Source organism: Meleagris gallopavo, chromosome 2 (genome assembly GCF_905368555.1).
Source record: "Meleagris gallopavo chromosome 2, MGAL_WU_HG_1.1, whole genome shotgun sequence".
Taxonomy (NCBI): Eukaryota; Metazoa; Chordata; class Aves; order Galliformes; family Phasianidae; genus Meleagris; species Meleagris gallopavo.
The window spans coordinates 8,346,440-8,365,342 of NC_139405.1; the positions used below are offsets into that span (position 1 = coordinate 8,346,440).

Consider the following 18,903-nt stretch of genomic DNA (forward strand, 5'->3'; position numbering starts at 1 on the left):
CTTCTCCAGATTCAGTCTGCGATACTGAACTCACATTCACATATTCATCTTCTGTTAGATACCTGCACACTTTAAGAAAGGTTGTCACTACCAAGAGGCTATCCCAAGTGCTCAGAGGAAGTTGCTTTACTTCTCACATTCAAGAGAGTGCTAGCAAGTATTCTAAATGGGTGATCCTTTGAACATATGTGACCATAAGAGCATTTTTCAGTGGCATAGCTGAGTTCTCAATTTCTTCAGCTCAATTTTGCTGTAATTTTCATCTCTCAGCAAATTGACCCAGACTAAAAATAACTTGGGAAAAAATTAAAAAGATAAGGTGAGTATCTCATTTGAGATTGACTCACTCAAGCATTTCACTTTCAGTTCTGCAAATGCATAACTAGTGGATAGCACTACAGTGAGAACAAGTCACAAATGTCAGGAGAGCTAAGTCCATAATGCTGCAAGGAAAAAAAAAACAACACATCTGACCTGCAACTTCCAGCTGAGATTTATATATGATTTTCACTGCAGTTCTATTTACTGGCTTCCTCTTGATCAATGTTAGCAAAGTGAAGCAGACTGTACTAAGAAGCACCTGTAAGATGAATCCATTTAAGATACGCATACAAATGAGATAAGTCCACCTGCAAACATAGATGAAATGTTGGAGCTTTTTCAGTGCAAACACCCACCTGTCATCTGCTGAAAACCTATCCTATACAGCATAGAAATCAGTGTCTGCAAGAAGAGCCTTGCTTCCTACAGTTTTAGTTCACTCCCTTGGAATGGGGCATAAGCTTCACCATTCTTTTTATTTTTTATTTTTGGCCAGCAATTAGAATTGCGTAGGTAGTACTGCCAGGATGAGCAACTGATAGCAGTAACAACACCTGCAGAAGGAATGAGAGTTTGCTTTTATACATATACTGCACTTATTTACCAAGAATTTCATATGTTCATTAATTGCATTGCTGTACAGGGAGCTCTTAACACCTTAGCCTCAATGCTTGGGTACTTGTTGGTATATAAGTCTGTCCTTGGCAATCAAGTCCAGCAGCTGCAACTCAAATCCTTCAGCTAGCAACTTGGTAATGAGAAAGCTAATTGGGGGGAAAAAAATATGATTTTTTCTCTAGTTTTAACTGGGACAAGCAGATGACTCTAAAAGTAGAGAAAGCCACAGCTTGCTACAAATTAGAAGTTAAATATCTCCTTGATAAAAAGATTATGCTGGGAACTGCCTACGAATCACATACTCCTGCTGCCCATGCCTTATGCTACCCAGTTTATTAACAGAAGTCTCTCACCACATGGGAACTCAGTTTGTGAACAAAGGTGAAAAAAGATAAGCTGCTGGCAAATACCATACAAGCTGCTCAAAAGGAACGACACAGTTTCACTCTTCTTTCAAAAACGAAAAGATGCAGAGAAGTTCAGCAAGCTAAATTGAACAGTTGGCAGCAATTTTGCTTTGCTATTGCACATTTTGGTTTTAGACCAATTCTCACACAGCCAAAGCTTTTTAAAGAGGACATATATATACACACATATGCATGTATGTAAAACAGAATAAAAAAGAATTCAAAGGGTTAAGCAGCAAAGGAGGGTGTGAATTACAAGTATTTCCCCATCAGTTACGAGCCAGCTTTCCAATTTTCTATCTTCTGGTACTTTCTCCTGCAGCAGCTCTTTCTGATTAAAATAAACTCATAAGAATCATTTCTTATTTACAGCCCTGTATGCAAATATTCTGGGATCTCAGGAGAGATTACGACAAACCTAGAGGGATCTACAGAGAGCTTTACAGTGGCAATGTGGCACACTGTCAAGAGTGGGAGGGCTGGCCAACTGGCAAAACAATTCTAAATGTGCTTGGCCAGGCAATAAGAACAAGATACTTTGTCAGCCAGTGCAGTGGGCACTTACATTCATTACAACTCCCTTTTTTGCTGAGTTTTCTAAGAACAAATTACTTGCTGCTGCTGACATCCAAGCGCTCTGAAGAGTGCAGATGGCCAGCAGTGCCAAAGCCAAGGCTAATACACAAAGAAGCCAGTTGCTCTGCTGTATAAAGGCTATCCTGCAAAGAAATTCTAACCCCTCCCCGCCTTTTTCTTTCGAGGATTAGGAAAAACTTTTGACTTTTCTTAAAAACAGACTAGTGGAGATTGGAGATTACAAACTTTGGTCTTTCAATCACATTTCCCTTCACAAAACAGAACACATTAACACCAAAACCTGTGTGCTGCTTGTTTCACAAAAGGTGCATAGTGCCAAACCTAATGGCTACCCCCATACTACCCCTTGGGAGGCCTTAGACCAACAAATGCTCTCTGGGTCCACAACAGGTGGCAACACAGCAGCTGATGGGCACCATCTTTGCATAGTAAAGCTGCTCAACTTCTACTAATCTTCAAGGAGCTTCCATTACATACATTACAAGCCCATCCTTCTAAGTTTTATTTGAAGTTTGATCTCCACTAAAGACTTACTCAGCCGAAACAAGGCTGAATCTCTAGCTTGCTGCTAAACATGGGACCTGCAGAATTGCACTCCACCTTGCAGCAGTGCCCCAGGCCAGGGAAAAGCTCTGAGTGGCCTCATTGGTCATGCAGCCACATGGAGCCAACCTTCATGCAGCACTTCATGCTTTGATTTGTGCATCTGCCATCAGTCTCTATACAGCCCTCTCAGCCTGCTGAAAACTGAACTCCACATCACCTGACTAGAAGTTGAAGCAGTCAGACTGAACCAGGGCATGCGGTACAAAATCACCTGAAACACTCTCTGGTTCAAACTTCTACATGAGGCTAGTAAACAGAAAGGGAACAAAAATTCATGCAGTGACTGGATTAAACCAAGAGCAGTAAAACATCCAGTTCCACCCCAGAGACTGTAGACTGAATGCTGAGGTCAGCCATAGCACAGAGACCCTGATGGCATGTCTGACTGCAGGGACTTTATCCAACTTTGCAGGTGACCTTAATACAGTTTTAAGAAGGTAAAGAATTTCAAGACTCCAGGACTGAACTGGAAGGATGGATTTGTATGTAGCAGTAGTTGAAATATGAAATAGGTATATTAAAAATACCACAATTTCTCATGCTAATACCAAGCCTGGGCCACACTTAGCCGTGTGATTGATTCCTGGCTTACTAAAAAAAGCATTTGGGCAGTTGTTTAACTGATATCTCAGCTTAATGCTCTTATCTCTGTAACATATTACACTGAAAAATCCCAACATCCACAAATAAAGTTCTGCTCTCTTTCATCAAATTTCACTTGCTTTTAAGAGGAGGTGACAGAAATTGAATTGATGAAGCAATGGACTGCAGAGAGTACCATGCAGAGGATTAAGGAAATAATCAAGTTAAGTAAGCCAACTGTGCTCCAGTTTTCTCCTGTACCGAGTGACCCATTGCCCTTTATGGTTTTTATTTGCTTTTCTCCGTACTGTGTTATGTAACTGTTCCCTCCAGCTCATGAATTTCCAAGGTGAACAAAAGCTCAAGTGATTACATTTGTCCTGGTGGCAAAAGGTGATTTTTTCATTTACTGGGTTTTGTATTTTTAATCACATAAAAAAGCCTGTTGCGCTTAAGTCTATCGATTCAGACTCTGCACTTCCATTTCTGGCAGGCACAAAGGTTCCAATAATGTTCATATCTACAAAGATTAAAACAGACAAAGGCTGGAAAGAAGAAATGGTTTGGTGGTTCCTCTTCCTTCCCTTTTGCAGGCCACACTGCCCTTATTCTGCAGTGATGGAGCCTAGAGCTGCTTTTTACCTCAAGAAGCATCTCCTCACCAACACTGCTGTCCTACAAAAGGAGGGCTGTCTTAGCAGAATGCGTTGAAAGGACTGCAAGTCCACTGTCTGAAGTTATTTTCAGCAGTAGTTATGAAGCAGCCTGACCTGGAGCACTTACACCTCAAATCCAGGGACAAGAGCCAAGGCAGACACAGTGCCTCCTTCCTATAGCACGAGCTTACCCATGACATCTTCTCAACTTCATCTTTCAGTGGTGAAAGACATTGCTACAGATGAGCACAGCCTGTGCAGACCATTGTTTTTCACAGACCTGTGCTTACAAAAGTGTGCCAGCCGATCCTCAATAGTATTCAATCTATAATCCTGGCATGGTAATGAGATTTATAGAAGATTTATCAGTTTGGGAGGTGAGAACTGGGAGAGAATTGCCCTTCCTACCCTAAGTGAAAATAAGGATCACGAACACCTGGGGAACCTGAACATGTGCTGGGCAAGGGAGGTGATCCTGCTCCTCTACTCTGCAAGGTGAGACCTCACTTGAGTACTGCATCCAGATGTGGAATTCTCAGGACAGAAGAGATGTGGACCTGTTTGAACATGTCCAGAAGAGAGCTGCAAAAATGATCCTAGGGATGGAACACCTTCCCCCTATGAGGACTGGCTGAGAGCTGGGGCTGTGCAGCCTGGAGAAGAGAAGGCTCCGGGGAGACCTGAGGGCAGCCTTTCAGTATCTAATGGGGGGCTATAAGAAGGAAGGGGACAGACACTTCAGCAGAGTCTATTGTGACAGGACAAGGGGAAATGGTTTCCAACTAGAAGAGGGGACATTAAATTGGCTATAAGAGGATTTTTACGCTACTGGCACAGAGAGGTGGTGGATGCTCATCCTTTACAACATCCACGGTGAGGCTGGATGGGGCTCCAATGTGTCCCTGTTCACTGCAAAGCAATTGCACTAGATGGCCTTTATAGGTTTTCTCCAACTCAAAAGATTCTATAATTCTATGAAGCTAAGTCCCAGGATTTTGGTTACACTGTGAAAGCACATTCAGTTTTAATATTTGCAAATGTGTGTGAATTCAGCTCATCATATGCCCTTTGTACTGCTGATGGAAGTTTTCATCTAAACTTCTGTAGAATATACGTAATTAACAAGTTAGAAATGACACCAAAACAATTTCATTCTTCCTCAAAGCAGCAAAAGTAGTAAAAATTCAGTCAAACAAACTAAAAGTCAATCAAATTCCAGGCTTCAGAGCATTAATCTTTTGACCTTCAGAATTCTAATAGCATTTCACCTTCCACACACAGCACATGACATGGTCATTGCAAATTCTTTAATTTATTCTGAATTATTAGGATCTGGACCCAGCCACAAGCAGACAACGTGATGTGACAAACCTCAGATAAAACACAAGCTGACAGTTCTTAACTTTTCAGCACCTCACAAACACTTGTACAGGTAAAGGGTTAGTTATCTGTTAAGTCCATTTATCAGAAAACATTTATCTCACTAGTGAGAATTTAGTGTAACAAAATTATCATTAGATCTTCTATTCATCAAAATCTGTTTTAATGTTTGTCTGTTTTGTATGAGGATTATATGCTTGTTTTATACGAGGATTTCAGTCTTCAGAAAAACGATATGGCATGTGAGGCTGCTCTTTACCCCTAATTTTGAATGAAATTATTCTGTTTCATAATATACTGCAGCATTTAGTATTTGCTTTGTAGTAGTAATCACTATCAGTACTCACATTAACTACGTTTTATGATACCTACGTCAGGTGGATACAACCATTTTAAAATCAGAAAGGAAGAAATATACAGTGCTTTGGGAAAAAGAGAAGTTTTGCAAATCCCCAAGTCAGTATTTGAAAGAGCACTGACGAAAAAGGCCATAATCCTGATGCTGTTTCCTTAAGTCTTTATGGAATGAATCCTGCAGTAGAATCCCTGATTTCATGTGAAAGTAAGCACAGAAAATATTCTGTAGAGCTCATGATTGTCAGGAAAGCACCAGCAGAGCAGTTCCAGCATCTGATACACATCATCTGCCTCAGTGCCAGTCCTGCTGAGCGCAGGGGTAAGTGACACGTGACATCCCGAGTGACAATTTCTGGCTAAAATATTCCTAATCATTTCCAATTGCACACAGCCAACAAAAAAAGTCTGCCAGCAAGTCAAGCTAGCAGGACAGAGACAAGAAAAAGAAGGTGACAAAGTTTGTAAAAAAAAAAGTTTAAATATCTCTTACTACCACAGTGCAATATCAGTGTGTTATTTTTTTTCTCTTAATATTGACAAGGTCAGATATAAATCTGTAACTGGAAAAAGAGCTTCCTGATGGAAAAGACATGAGAAGAGTGGCTCTCCTCGTTCACCTCCCCAGCCCTCCCCACACATCTGCATCCTGCTGAAATTTCACACACAAAAACACTAACAGAGAGAATAAGATTGAAAGGACACAAAGTGGGCAGGGAGTTATAGATGGTTTCAAAAGTAAACAAGGTACAGAAGACTGGAACCATTCTGAAAAAAAAAAGAAAACAAAACATGTGCTGTTAAAAAGAAAGAATGGACTGGCAGCAATAAGCATAGAATATCACTTATTGCTAATGCAAAATGAAAGCTAAAGTGCAACTACTTAAGGCTTCTTTTAGTCATATTGTCAAAGAAGAAAGGCTTTTAAGGCAGAGTAAACATCATGGCTAGCTTGTTCATCTCCTTTAACCAGGATGTACAAAGCATACACCAGCAGCATCAAGGAGACTTTAAATGTCACTGTAAAATATTTACTGGAAAAGTGTTTTTAAAAGCACTGAGAAGAAGGAGCTGATTCTTCTAAAGGATAGCAAAAATTAATTCATTCAAGTTGTAATGAACTCTCAAAACCAGAAATATCTTTGCTCCATTAGAAAACACAATATTGAGCATACTTCACTCAGAGGGTGGTAACACACTGGAACAGGCTGCCCAAGGAGGTTGTGGATGCCCCATCCCTGGAGGCATTCAAGGCCAGGCTGGATGTGGCTCTGGGCAGCCTGGTCTGCTGGTTGGTGACCCTGCACATAGCAGGGGGGTTGAAACCAGATGATCATTGTGGTCCTTTTCAACCCAGGCCATTCTATGATTCTATGATACCACACACAAACTTGGCCTATTTATGAAACAGATACTTAAAATTCCCCTTTTCTAGCCATACTAAGTCTTGCATATAAACTCTTCCTTTCCATCACAGAAGAACTGATCAATGACAATTCAGAGGTGTAAGAAGAAAGTGGTTACTCATTGAAGCAGGTGAACATTCACCCCAACCTCCTGGTCTTCTGCTGGGCAGTGACCTAAACCCAATCCAGAGACACTGAGAAGAATCAGAGTGACTTCAAACGCTGGGAAGGCATAGCTCCTACAGAGGATTTCTTTGCTTTTGTTGTAACATAAAATATTCATGTTAATTCGCTGCATATCAGCGCAGTTGTATACTCCCCTGCTTTCAAACTTCCAAATGAAAACTGCCTATTCTCTTGAAACAGTCAGCTTTCTCCTACGGAGTCACATCTTCACTATTCACCAAATCAAATCTATGACTGACAGTTTTTACCTTTCAGAAATGCCACTCTCTCTGTTTCAAAAAGATATTAGCATATGTACTTTCGATGTGCTACAAAACTGGCTTTTTAGAACTGATATAAGTGTGCTAATGATCTAGTAAAAATACATAAAAAGGCTATAAAAACTGATGAAGAGTTTCAAGTTTATGGGCTGGATCCAGCATGCAAGAACAACTTGCTCATCCTCCAATAGCAGTCTTTGCTTCCACCTTCCCAGGAGTCCCCAGATACGTGGGGGAGAGGCAGAAAGCTGGATGAAGCAATCTCACAAGCTGATTACTACTGTTTCAGTCCCAAAGGTCCTATAAATCCCCTGCCCCTGTCCATCATACAAGGGTGCATTCTTCTGAAAGCTTTTCAGCTGGGAACTGATTTAATCCAAAGCTGAAGGCTATGTGAGACAGCAGCTTCTTAAATATAAGTTTTGACTCAAGTGGCGATAACAGTAATTATCCCACAATTATTTCTGTAAATACAGTCTCTTAATACCCTTTTCGAACCAGACATCAGGCTTACTGACAGCTCACTGCTGCACTGTCCTCAGCAAAGATGTTACCCATTACATCCCCTCTTTGGTACATTTGAAATGACACCACAGTGCTAAATTAGCTCATTCTGGTTTTGCTGCAGTGTTCTTTGTTACAAGAAATGACAGTGATTCGGAAGCATCTATTCTTGATTCATCTTCACATCCCTTTTGACTCTCTGCACAGGGTGGGACAATTACAAATGTACGTACTGATTGATGTTACTGTAACAATACATTACTGGGGAAAAACAGCTTCTGAATACGAGTCTCAAACTGCATAAGTCCCTTACTTATACAGCGATGGTTCTGAGTTGAGTGGAGTTTTTTGTTTGTTTTTAAACAACACAGGTATTCTGAGTTTGCTCATTAATTAATTCTGATGTACTTACTATAATCTCTTTTCCCTCCTCCATTGGAATGGAGGGTAAAAAAAATAAAGGGAGGAAAAGCAGACTAAAAAAGTACCTTCAACAATACATACTGCCTTACTTATAATTTCATTCTAGCCTTCGTATGGCCAGACAGTTCCAGTAAAACCAGTGAGTCTGCACAGGCACAGTCCACATCCTGTAAGCTACCAAAATATTACAAAGCCCAAAGGAAACTCACTCAGTTTTAACTGTGAGCATCAAAACCCAAGTATGCTCACAGTATGACTTGCACTGCCTACTGTTAAGAAGTGAGTTTTAAGATTCACTAATGCCCTGCAAAGGAAAAATATAGCAAACTGAAAAATACATCCTGCCAGGAAAAGAGATTTGAAAAGGGGAAGCCATGCCTTCAGATGTTGGTTACTAAGACTAAAAAGAAATGCAGAGTTCAATACTGATAGAGCAATATATCATTTTCTGGCAGTTAAGACCAGATCATGTAATACAACCAGTAAAAAAGACCTACTTGTTAGATGAAAATGGGCATTAATAAGTCCTAAAATGTGAAGATGTTCAATCATCTTTGACATGTGAATCTTATTCTTTTTCAGCTTTCATTTGGTGGATATTATCCAATTTTAGTATTTGATTAGTTTTGTTGTTTGTTTTTAAAAAATTACCAACTGACTTTGACTTTGCAGCACGTGGAATACAAATTTATTAATTATAAATTTAAATACAAATTTAATGTAATTGCTAATATGATTAATTTTATATTTGACTTTTGTGTTCTCATATTTTCCAAGCTTAAAGTTAGGAGAGCTCTAAGCATAAGAACAATGATAAAACATAAGCAAACGTTGCATTCATCACACAGGTGTCCAAAGATGAAACAAGTTCAAGAACATTAAGGGTCCAATGGTGAGAAATCTATTGAATTGATTTGGAGGCAGAGAATTCAGCAATAGGCAAAATATCTCAGCACAAACATAACTAAGTTAGGTTAACATACTTCACAAAATAAAGCTTACCTGACCATTTTTTCCCAGTTCCATTTCAACTATTGCAACTGGAGTATTTATCTGATCAACATGTCTTGACTGTGACTTCAAATCCACTCTCCAGTTCATGTTTTTCAAGACATTATCCCAGCGGCTTTGATTTACCAGGCTCTCATGGATCCTCACTCGGTGGTTCTTCCAAAATTTGGCAATGACCGCAGCTTGATCCGATGTGATGCCACCTTGCTTTTTTGTTTGGGCAGTGAGAAAAGCTTCCAGCTGATTCAAATCCATGTCAGCTGAAGCAATTGACTGTAGGGAAAACAGGAGAAGAGAAAGGGAAAAGCTTGCTTACAAGTACTCTTTAAAATTCTAAGCTGAAGGTTGTATCTTTAGGGTTTTACAAATGTATTTTTGAAGGATAGCACAGGCAAGTCTCAGTCACAGAAATAACAACTTCCATTAGAACTCCTTTTGCAGGCGCCTACACTACTTACCCCAGACTCCTGCCTTGGGACAGCTGGATCTCTTACAGTGAGGAGAAAACCAGGAATTCCTCTGGGTATGAAGAACGGGGTAGCAAGAACGTTTTCACTGCAAGCTCAGCCCTATTCTTCAGTATGCCCTAGGGATACCAACTGGTCTGTACTGGGTGGCTGGGGCAGACATCTGCTGTGATACTGCTGTCCTGATGGTCTGTTAAACAGAAAAGCACGAGCATGCCTTCGGCCAAGGTTGGGACAAACTGGGAGAAACCCCATCTCATTACAATATTCACAATTTTTCCACCAATATTTCTAAAGCTGATAATTCTATATAGCCTTAAATTTTCATTGCTTAACTGGCAGTGGTTGCTAAATACAGCTCTAAAGAGAACAGAAGACAGGACGTGAAGGGAGGAAACTGTGGTTAAGTTTTCTCACTGTAATTTCAAGCAGACACTTGTTTCATACTCACACAAAATGGATGTGACTCATCTTTAACAATCATGCTGCTTCCAAGCATGCATGGATACAGAGCACAACAAGGAGATACAAAGCTAAAAATCTTGGGACTTCTATCAATTTAATTTTCCTTGATGCTGTATTCCTGCTGTTGTACTCTCTAGGTTACCAGTAAGGTACAAAGCCCCTGGTCTGAAATGTTCCTGGTTTAAGACAGGACCACTAAATACCTTACAAGGGATACTTGCAAGATATCTCGCACTGAATTGCAAGGGACCCACAAGGATCACCAAGTCCAACCCCTACCTCCAAACCGCACCACCCAAACCCAAAATCTGAGGGCAGTATCCCAGTGCTCCAAGTCCTGCCAGCTCATGTCGTGACCGTCGCCCTCTGGGGCAGAACATTTCCCTAACCTCCCCCCAGCACCGCTCCATGCTGTTCCCTCCACACAGCAGAGCTCAGCGCTGCCCTCTGCTCCCTGTGAGGAGCTGCAGCCGCCATCAGGCCTCCCCTCAGCTCTTCTGCTCTGCGCTGAGCAAACCCAGGGGCCTCAGCCACTCCGCACAGACCCTTCCTCATCTCTGTAGCACTTTGCAGAATCCAGCACTTGCTATCATTGAACTTCATACAGTTGGTTGATTGCCCAGCCCTCTAATTGGTCTAGATCTCTCTGCAGGGCTTCCCTCCCCTTGAGGGATTCAACAACTCTTCCCAATTTAGTATCATCAACACATTTGCTCAAAACCCCTTCTAGTCTTACATCCAAGTCATTCATAAAAACACTGAAGCGGCCCTAAAGCAGAGCCCTGCAGAACCCCAGCAGTGAGCAGCCACCAGCCTGGTGTAACCCCATTTAATATAACCCATCAGCCAGCTGCTCACCCATCGCGCAATGGTTTTGTCAAGCTGTATGGCAGGTATTTCGTCCGGAAGGATACTGTGAGCACGAAAACTTGAAATCTGAAATCCAAAAATCTTGAAAGCTGAAATCCAAAGAGATTACGTCAACTGGCTTCCCCAGTGAGATGGGTAACCTTGCCATAAAAGGAGATTAAGTTGGTTAAAGAAGACTTTTCCCCTTGTGAACCCATGCTGGCTACGACCAGTGACTGCACTGTCTTTCAAGTGTTTTTCAGCAACTCCCAGAATTATCTTCAGAACTTTCCAAGCAAAACGTAATATATCCTGCACCTTTTAAAGCTGCTGTTCAAAACGAGGCCTAGCATGGAGGCAAGACCGGCACAGCAATGAGCAAAGTGCCAATCTCACTCCCAAAGGCTCCCAGTAGCAAGGAGGTGACTGCAGCAGCCAGCCAACAGAGCACAAAGCACAAAACCCTCATCATATCAGGACAGTCTGAAACACAACAGCAGATTAAAAACAAGAACAAGCCCCAAACAAAGAGCTCGCACATCACGCAAGTGGCACAGAACAGCAGCAGGAGGTTTGCTGCTTGGAAGCAACTGAAGCCAACAATAACACACACTTATCTCCAGCAGATACACCACATCCTTTTTACTGTGAGTTTATTCAAGAGAAAAGCAAATCAAAAGCAAATCCTCCTCTAAAACACAACACACACCTTGTGATCTGCAACAGAGTTCAGCCTTTTATCACCCAGCATAAGATCTGCCTCCTGAAACTTGGGTACTGTTTAATTTAAGAGGGAAGCTCTGCCTTCCCAGAGTTGCAAGATGGATCAGCTCCCATCTGTTACACAATTAAGAAAATAAACAGCTACCTGTACTTGAAACAACTGCTCTGTTCTATTACAATTCCAGCTTAATCAGAGCATCTGGCAATTTATTTTAAAATTTGACGTCTAACATACCATTCTGTGTATTTCAATTCACTGTATCTCCATATTGATTGCTTTTATCATGAAGATATTTATCTGGAGGAACATTAAAATCTAATGATCCCATTAGTGGAAAAAAGCTTTTTTTTTTTTTTTCTTTCTGTTTTAAAAAAACCATTTAGAGTCACATAGCTTTCGTGCACGTTTTCCTGAAGAGGCCTGCCTATGAACAGCATGTGAAATATAAAGGCTGCTCCAAAAGTAATGCCTTCTATGCTATGACATTGGTGATATGGCAGCAGAGGTTGAACCTTCCCACCAAAACTACATTTTGGTGCTGTGAGACTGATGGCAGCGGAGGGCCAGTCTGACAGAGCAGCATCTGATAGGAGAGTGCACACGAAGCAAAGGCATGGAACTGAATAATGGCACCCAGAGACATTCATCAACAATTGTTGAACATTTACAGAGATGAAATAGTGGATATGAGCACAGTGTGGTGGTAGGTGGTGCGTTTCAGCAGTGCTGACAATGGGTCACCTCCACTGCTGCAGATCTGTACAGGAGTGGCATGTAGGCTCTCATTCATCACTTGGGAAAGTGCATTGCTAATGGTGGTGACTGTGTTGAAAACCAGTGGTTTGTAGCTGAGAATTTGCTCTATCAAATAGTGTTATCATGCTCCTTGTAGCTGTTTCAGTTTCCACGGAAATAAATAGGAGGCCGTACTTTCAGAGCAACCTACATATTTTGTTATGATATTTTTCATATTACTGTGTGTGTGCATAGATCTGTTTGTATGTTCTGACACCAGCTTTCCTTTATATAAATATTTCATGCAGGTTACAGGAGCGAGGGGAGGAATGAGGTGAATAAACAATCCTAAAGCCCAGCACCTTCTATAAGCCAAGTCAAGACCAAGATCAGCCCGAGATTCAGTCTCCCCTCAGCTGCGCAGAAAATTCAGCTGTGCAAAAAATGCCTTCTGTTTTATTCCTGCACACAAACCAACACGAGCATGTTCTCTGCACTGAATGAAACAAAGATGTCATGAATTAACAGTGAATCAAATAACCGGATCATTCTTGTGTGCTTGATTTTACAGCTTTCAAATATTTCACACATATAATTTGTGGAACTTTTTTCCCCAAGTTTTACCACCTCCACGACAAGTCTTAGTAAAACACAGCAAGATTTCTAGCAATATTTTGCCAAGCTAGTAGAAAAGTAACAAACCACACAAAGTTCCTCATTTCGCTTGACACATTATATAAATCTGACTTCTAAGTGCAGCTGAAAGAGAAAGCTTAGAATCAAGCTTGCAGTTTTAAGCATAAAGATGACAGAAAATATAAGTAGGGCTTGTGCAGGACAGTGAAACTTGCCTGTTTGGCAAAGATCATCAAAAGACTGGGAGTCAAGATTCTCTGTGTCTTGCATTTAAAACTTCCATACGTTCATATAGAAAATTTATGCTATACATACATACTTGCTACCAAAATACTATCGCACCAGGCATAAGACAAAGCCACGTGTCACAATTAGCAATCATTTAGATTGTTTTCTCACAGACAGGAGCACACACATACAGAAAACAGAGACTGTTTACTATTAGATGTAAGAGACACAGCTCTGATACCATAGCTGCATTGTGATGGAACGTATATCAGATAGCGCATGCTTCAAGTAACACCAACACAGTCCACTGTTCAGAACAGAATCTCTCTCAGCTTGCAATCAGGACTACTATCTAAAAGTTCATTTTAAAATAAATGAAAATTATATTCACTGGAAAAGAATACAAACAACGAGTTATACTTCAGTGTAACCACACAAAGATATGACTGAAGACATTTTCTTTGATATTCCACAACAAAGCCCATCAGCTATAAAGGTTTTCAAGAAACTAAACAGCAGCAACTCATTTTAATATTCTTCTTCATCCTAACTGGGAAACATTTCGTAATGAGACAGGAAACCAGATATAAGCTACAAAGAATGACAGAACAATTAAGCTCTTTCTGGTCTTCCATCTCTTGCACTGTACAAAGACTTACACAGCTCATTCTTGTTGTACTCTGTTGCCCAAATGAATGCTGACAGTTAATTTTTTAATTTTTTTTTTTTAAACTTGAAGAAATGTTTTAATTTAACTTGGCTAAAAATTATAGTTCAGTTAAATTCTGGATAGTATTACAAATAGTTCTTTCAATGATTTTTAACAATGCTCCCTTATTGCATAGTCAGAATATCAAGTTACAGAAAATACACCCTATTGATATTTCTAAGGGCTTATTTCAAGTTGATGCATGAGCCTTTCTTCTGTGTTTATAACTAAGGACAGATAAAACCCATCTGATTAGGTCTTCCTCTCATACTTTTCAGCACTTGGAGCTTAGAATCACAGAGGTTAGAAAAGACCACTATGATCACCAAGCCCAACCCCAGCCCATCTCCACCATGCCCAGTGACACGTCCCTCAGTGCCACCTCTCCACGGTTCTTGAACACCTCCCTGCACGGTGACTCCACCACCTCCCTGGGCAGCTCTGCCACTGCCTCTCTGCTCTTCTGGAGAAGAAATGTTTCCTAACATCCAACCCAAACCTCCCTTAGCACAACTCAATGACATTTCCTCTTGTCCTGTCGCTGTTACCTGGATAAGAGGCTGAGCCCCACCTCGCTACAATCTCTTTTCAGGTAGTTGTAGGGAGTGTTGAGGTCATCCCTGTATATCCTCCTCTGCTGCAGACTGAACAATCCCCGTTCCCTCAGCTGCTCCCCAGAAGACCCTTCACAGCCTTGTTGCCCTTCTCTGGGCACACAAGAATGAGCACTGAGCACGACCAGGACAGCCAGCAGCTGTTGTCTGGTCCCACTGCAGTGATGAAGAGCATTTCACCCTCTGAGAACAACAGTGCACAGATTTCAGCATCATTACTGAAAATTCCTCAGGAATTCGAGGTGTTGAAACTGTTTTATCCACCAGCTCCTGCTGGTGTTATTCCTGTTGTTCCTGCTGGAATTATTTCCAGCACTGGTTCAAGAGGGATACATCACACTACTGCCAGTCACTTAATCCAGATAAGCCTTACAGTGCAGGACCTACCACAGCCCCACCTCAATCACACACCAAGAAGTGCTGTTAGAACTGTGGCACCGAGGGAAAGAACTTCGGTAGGATCCAGTTCCAGTTTGTACTGGCTATCACAAGCCATTTACTACTTCAACACACAAATCATCAACTGACAAAGAGCAGGAAGGTTTTCTAGGAACATATAGCTGCTCTTTGTCAAGAAGTAATTCCATTTACATTACTACAACTATTCATTGAAGTGACTAAGACACCATAAAGCCTGTTTTCACAAGTAGAGTTTTTAAGAGACCACTGTCAGACATTAAAATTCTCCTCGTGTTATACATCCTGAGATTTGATATAACATGCATTTTCTCCTGGGAAGCACGGCTTAGGAGCATCGTACAAGGAGCAACTGACTACAGCTTTTTTGCAGAGGCTGGGTAAGGTGCATTTAAGCAACAAGAAACAGATGTGGTCATACTGCCTTCTCCTTCCATTCATCTTCAGTAAAAACCCATTATCTCTTAGAATATAACTCAGCCAATAAAAACAAGACTTCAAATACTATTTCCTTAATGGGACAATATTTGATAACATTGGGATCTTTTGTATTTGCTTAATTAGATCCATTAGACATATGCCTTGGTACACAGAGCAGGAAAACAAACTTAAAATCATTATCTCTTCTGAGAAACAGAGCCGGACAGGCACGCAATGCTAGAGGGAAATAACAACTGGTAAAATCCACTGGGAAAAAAAAAACAACACTTCATTTCCAGAAATAAAACATTACTTGCCAATGATAGTGGAAGAGCTGGCTGTGTCAGTATGTGTAGGCTTTTATTCCAGATGACCCTCAAAACTGCTGCTAGCCTGCGGCATGCAGAGACCACAAGCTCAGACAAACAGAGGACAGAGGACTCAGTGCCAGGCTCCACGCTAATGAAATCACCTCTGCAGGCTTTGCTAGGTGGGGGTGAAAGGCTATTGCTGCATCAGTAATGCTGCCATTTGGATGCTCTTTGAAATGCAATGAACAAAAATGCCCTCAGCATCAGCATCTCGAGGTGCAATTGCACACATGGGTCTTAAAGACACGAAACTACTTGGGAAGGCCACCTAGTCAATGTTCTATGGCAAACAGCAGCTTCAAACAGGACTACAAAGGCATCTCTGCAGCCCTGTGGTTTCTGGATTCTTCCTCGTAAGCGTGCTAACCAACGTCTCTCCCAATGGCTGCAGATACAATCAGTGCCACAGTGGCTGAGCTATTCATACAGACATTTCCTGGATGGTATGCTGTGTCCCACCAATGCTATTTATTAGAGTCTCAGAGCTCTCCTGACAGTTAGAATTAAGACAAAATCAGATGCAACAGCCTGCTCGCCTGCATTTGAAACACTGATCTTTCAAACAACAACAACAACAACAACAACAACAACAACACAGCTAAAATTCTGTTCACCCCAACAAATTTATAGTTTGGAAGTCCTAAATGACCTTAACAATACTTTTTAATCAAAGTACAAAGATCTTCATTAAAATCTTTAAGTCTTCACCTAATCCATGGGGGTGGTCTTTTATTCAAATTCCATACTGCATCCAATATTACTTCAGTTTATGTTTTATTGAGCTGTAATGCAGCTGCAGTGGGGATTAAACTGTTGGCTCACAGAAAAGAGATGTCAATCAGTGTGCATGCTGTAATACATTTAATTGATAAGCCTGCAGTTTAAAATTTTCTCCAGTGTGTAATAGATCATCTTTAACGTCATTCTAACCTGTAGAGCCTTTGGAGTCATTGCCAAGGAGACGCTGACCAGGTCAGTGGGCATCCAGTGGATGTGTGAATATTTCCAGGTTTGGGTTACTCTGACTTCTGCTAAGCTTCTGCCTGCTTCCTCAGGACTTAGAACAGGACTTAGAACACACAGTGCTGACTACATTACATGATTGCTACTGCAGATCAGAAAAAAAAATAAAAAATGTATGCATGGTGAAGTTTCAGGCAAAATTACATCCTTCCTGTATTCCTAATCTTATTAAGCTTGATTTCACATAGACTTGTCCAATGGATTGTTTCCATGCTCCTCTATTTTCTTCCCCAAGGTTCTCCCCATCAAGCGAAACCCCAAAACCCAGTATCTTAATTTTTTTCGCATACAAATCCACAAAGACCAATGTTCTCTGCTAAAATCTTTCTCACTTGAACATGAAGTCCAACAACAATTTCTGGGGGGGAGTTTATATGCAGCTATTTTTGTTCTAGACTCACCTGAATGCAAAAGAGATCCTAGTATTTGTTTTTAAAAGCTGGTGAAGTTACCAGAATTTTTTTCTCCAGCCTGCCTTCACCATCAGAGCGTGCGTCTACAAGAAAAAACAGTTTGGACACAATTCCCCAACACACTACTTCCTAAAATAATTTGCAGGTGGTGTCATTTCTCTGCGGCACGAAGGCTCATCTCATGACAAAGGAGGATGAAAAGCCGATTAAAACAGCCAGCCACCAGATGAACCACAACCCGAGCTCTTCTCCTGGTGTCAGATAGCACTTCCTGCAAATCTACAGCACCAAGCACAAAAAAAAAACCTCCCCCACCTCATCCCATCCTAAAAACCATCTCCAGCAGAAGGAAAACTCAGAATAATGGGGATTATTCTGTCTGGCCCTTCTGAAAGCCTCTGTGCTTACAGAACAAGAATGAAAGAACAGAACAAGCTCAACCACTGATAATATTAATCATAGCTACATCTCCTGAGTACTCAGATTGTGAATAGATTACAAAAGCTTGGATTCTCAGCAATAAGCATAAAAAAAAAAAAAGAAGTGCTGTCCCCTTCCTGAGTAATAGTTTCCAAATTACCTACATTATTTAAAATAGAAAGAGGAAGAGATGCATAAGAAGAAGCAATGGAAAGCACTTCTCAGAAAGCACAGACAGGCACTGGACAGGCTGCAAAAAGAGGTGAGAAATAGAAAAAAATCAGGAAGTATTCTATTAATAGCAGACATGCTTGCATCTATGAGGTTCATATACAAGGATTTAAAATACAAATAAATTGTCCATTTGGCCTTTACTCAAGTGAAATACATTTTTAAAAAAGTCTTTTCATACAAGCTTTTCTCCCCTCGAGTCAAATTCATTGCTATGGTTTAGAAAACATTTTGCCACACGGGGTGGAGGCAAAGAAATGTTACTTTTCCAGTCCTTCTTAAGCATGCAGCTATGCTACAGACAAGTTTGACAGGTTCAACCTTTTTCAAATGAACACGCATACACACATGCCCCCTGAGATAGCTGCAGTAGAGACGAGCTACCTTCTGTAACAGCCTATGAATCTTTGCAGGTTAAGTTATGCAGCCTAAAATGGTTTCTTCGTCTTTCCTCCCAAAGGAGCCAGATTCAGAAATAAGAACTTTCAACAAATGGAAGCCATTTAATGCAGCACTGCTAAGGAAAGAGAAATCCAGATAGAACAGAACAAATACCAGACGGCAATACAAAGAAACACGAGGGAAAGAATTAAAGAAAGGAGAGAAACAGACAAAGTGACAGCCCCAGAATTGGTGGCATGACCTGGCCTGCTCTGAAGGGAGCATGTGATTGTGATTTTTTTCTCCTCCTTCCTCTTGCAATACAGTAAATGAGAACGGTGTTTATCAGGTTTCTACAATCGCTGGGAAAATTACCTGCTGTTGAGGACTATTGCTTCATATTTAATCTCACTTCACTTAGGAGAGTTAAAAACAGAAGTCAGATCAGCTTATATTTTGAGGGCATGCAGAAGAAAAGTTGTAGCCTTA

General features: G+C 40.9%; 1 protein-coding gene across 6 annotated transcripts in view; it reads right to left on the minus strand.

The window, feature by feature from the left end:
- COMMD1 (copper metabolism domain containing 1) overlaps window positions 1-18,903 on the minus strand; it is a 67,129-nt gene that overhangs the window by 38,616 nt on the left and 9,610 nt on the right. For all 6 annotated transcript variants that reach the window (XR_014881840.1, XR_014881841.1, XM_085218819.1 and 3 more), the window contains exon 2: window positions 9,303-9,584. Coding sequence is in view for 4 of the 6 variants with exons in the window: in XM_085218819.1 (XP_085074945.1) it covers window positions 9,303-9,584 (282 nt within the window). In the remaining 2 variants the exon portion in view is untranslated. The remainder of the gene's footprint in view (window positions 1-9,302; window positions 9,585-18,903) is intronic.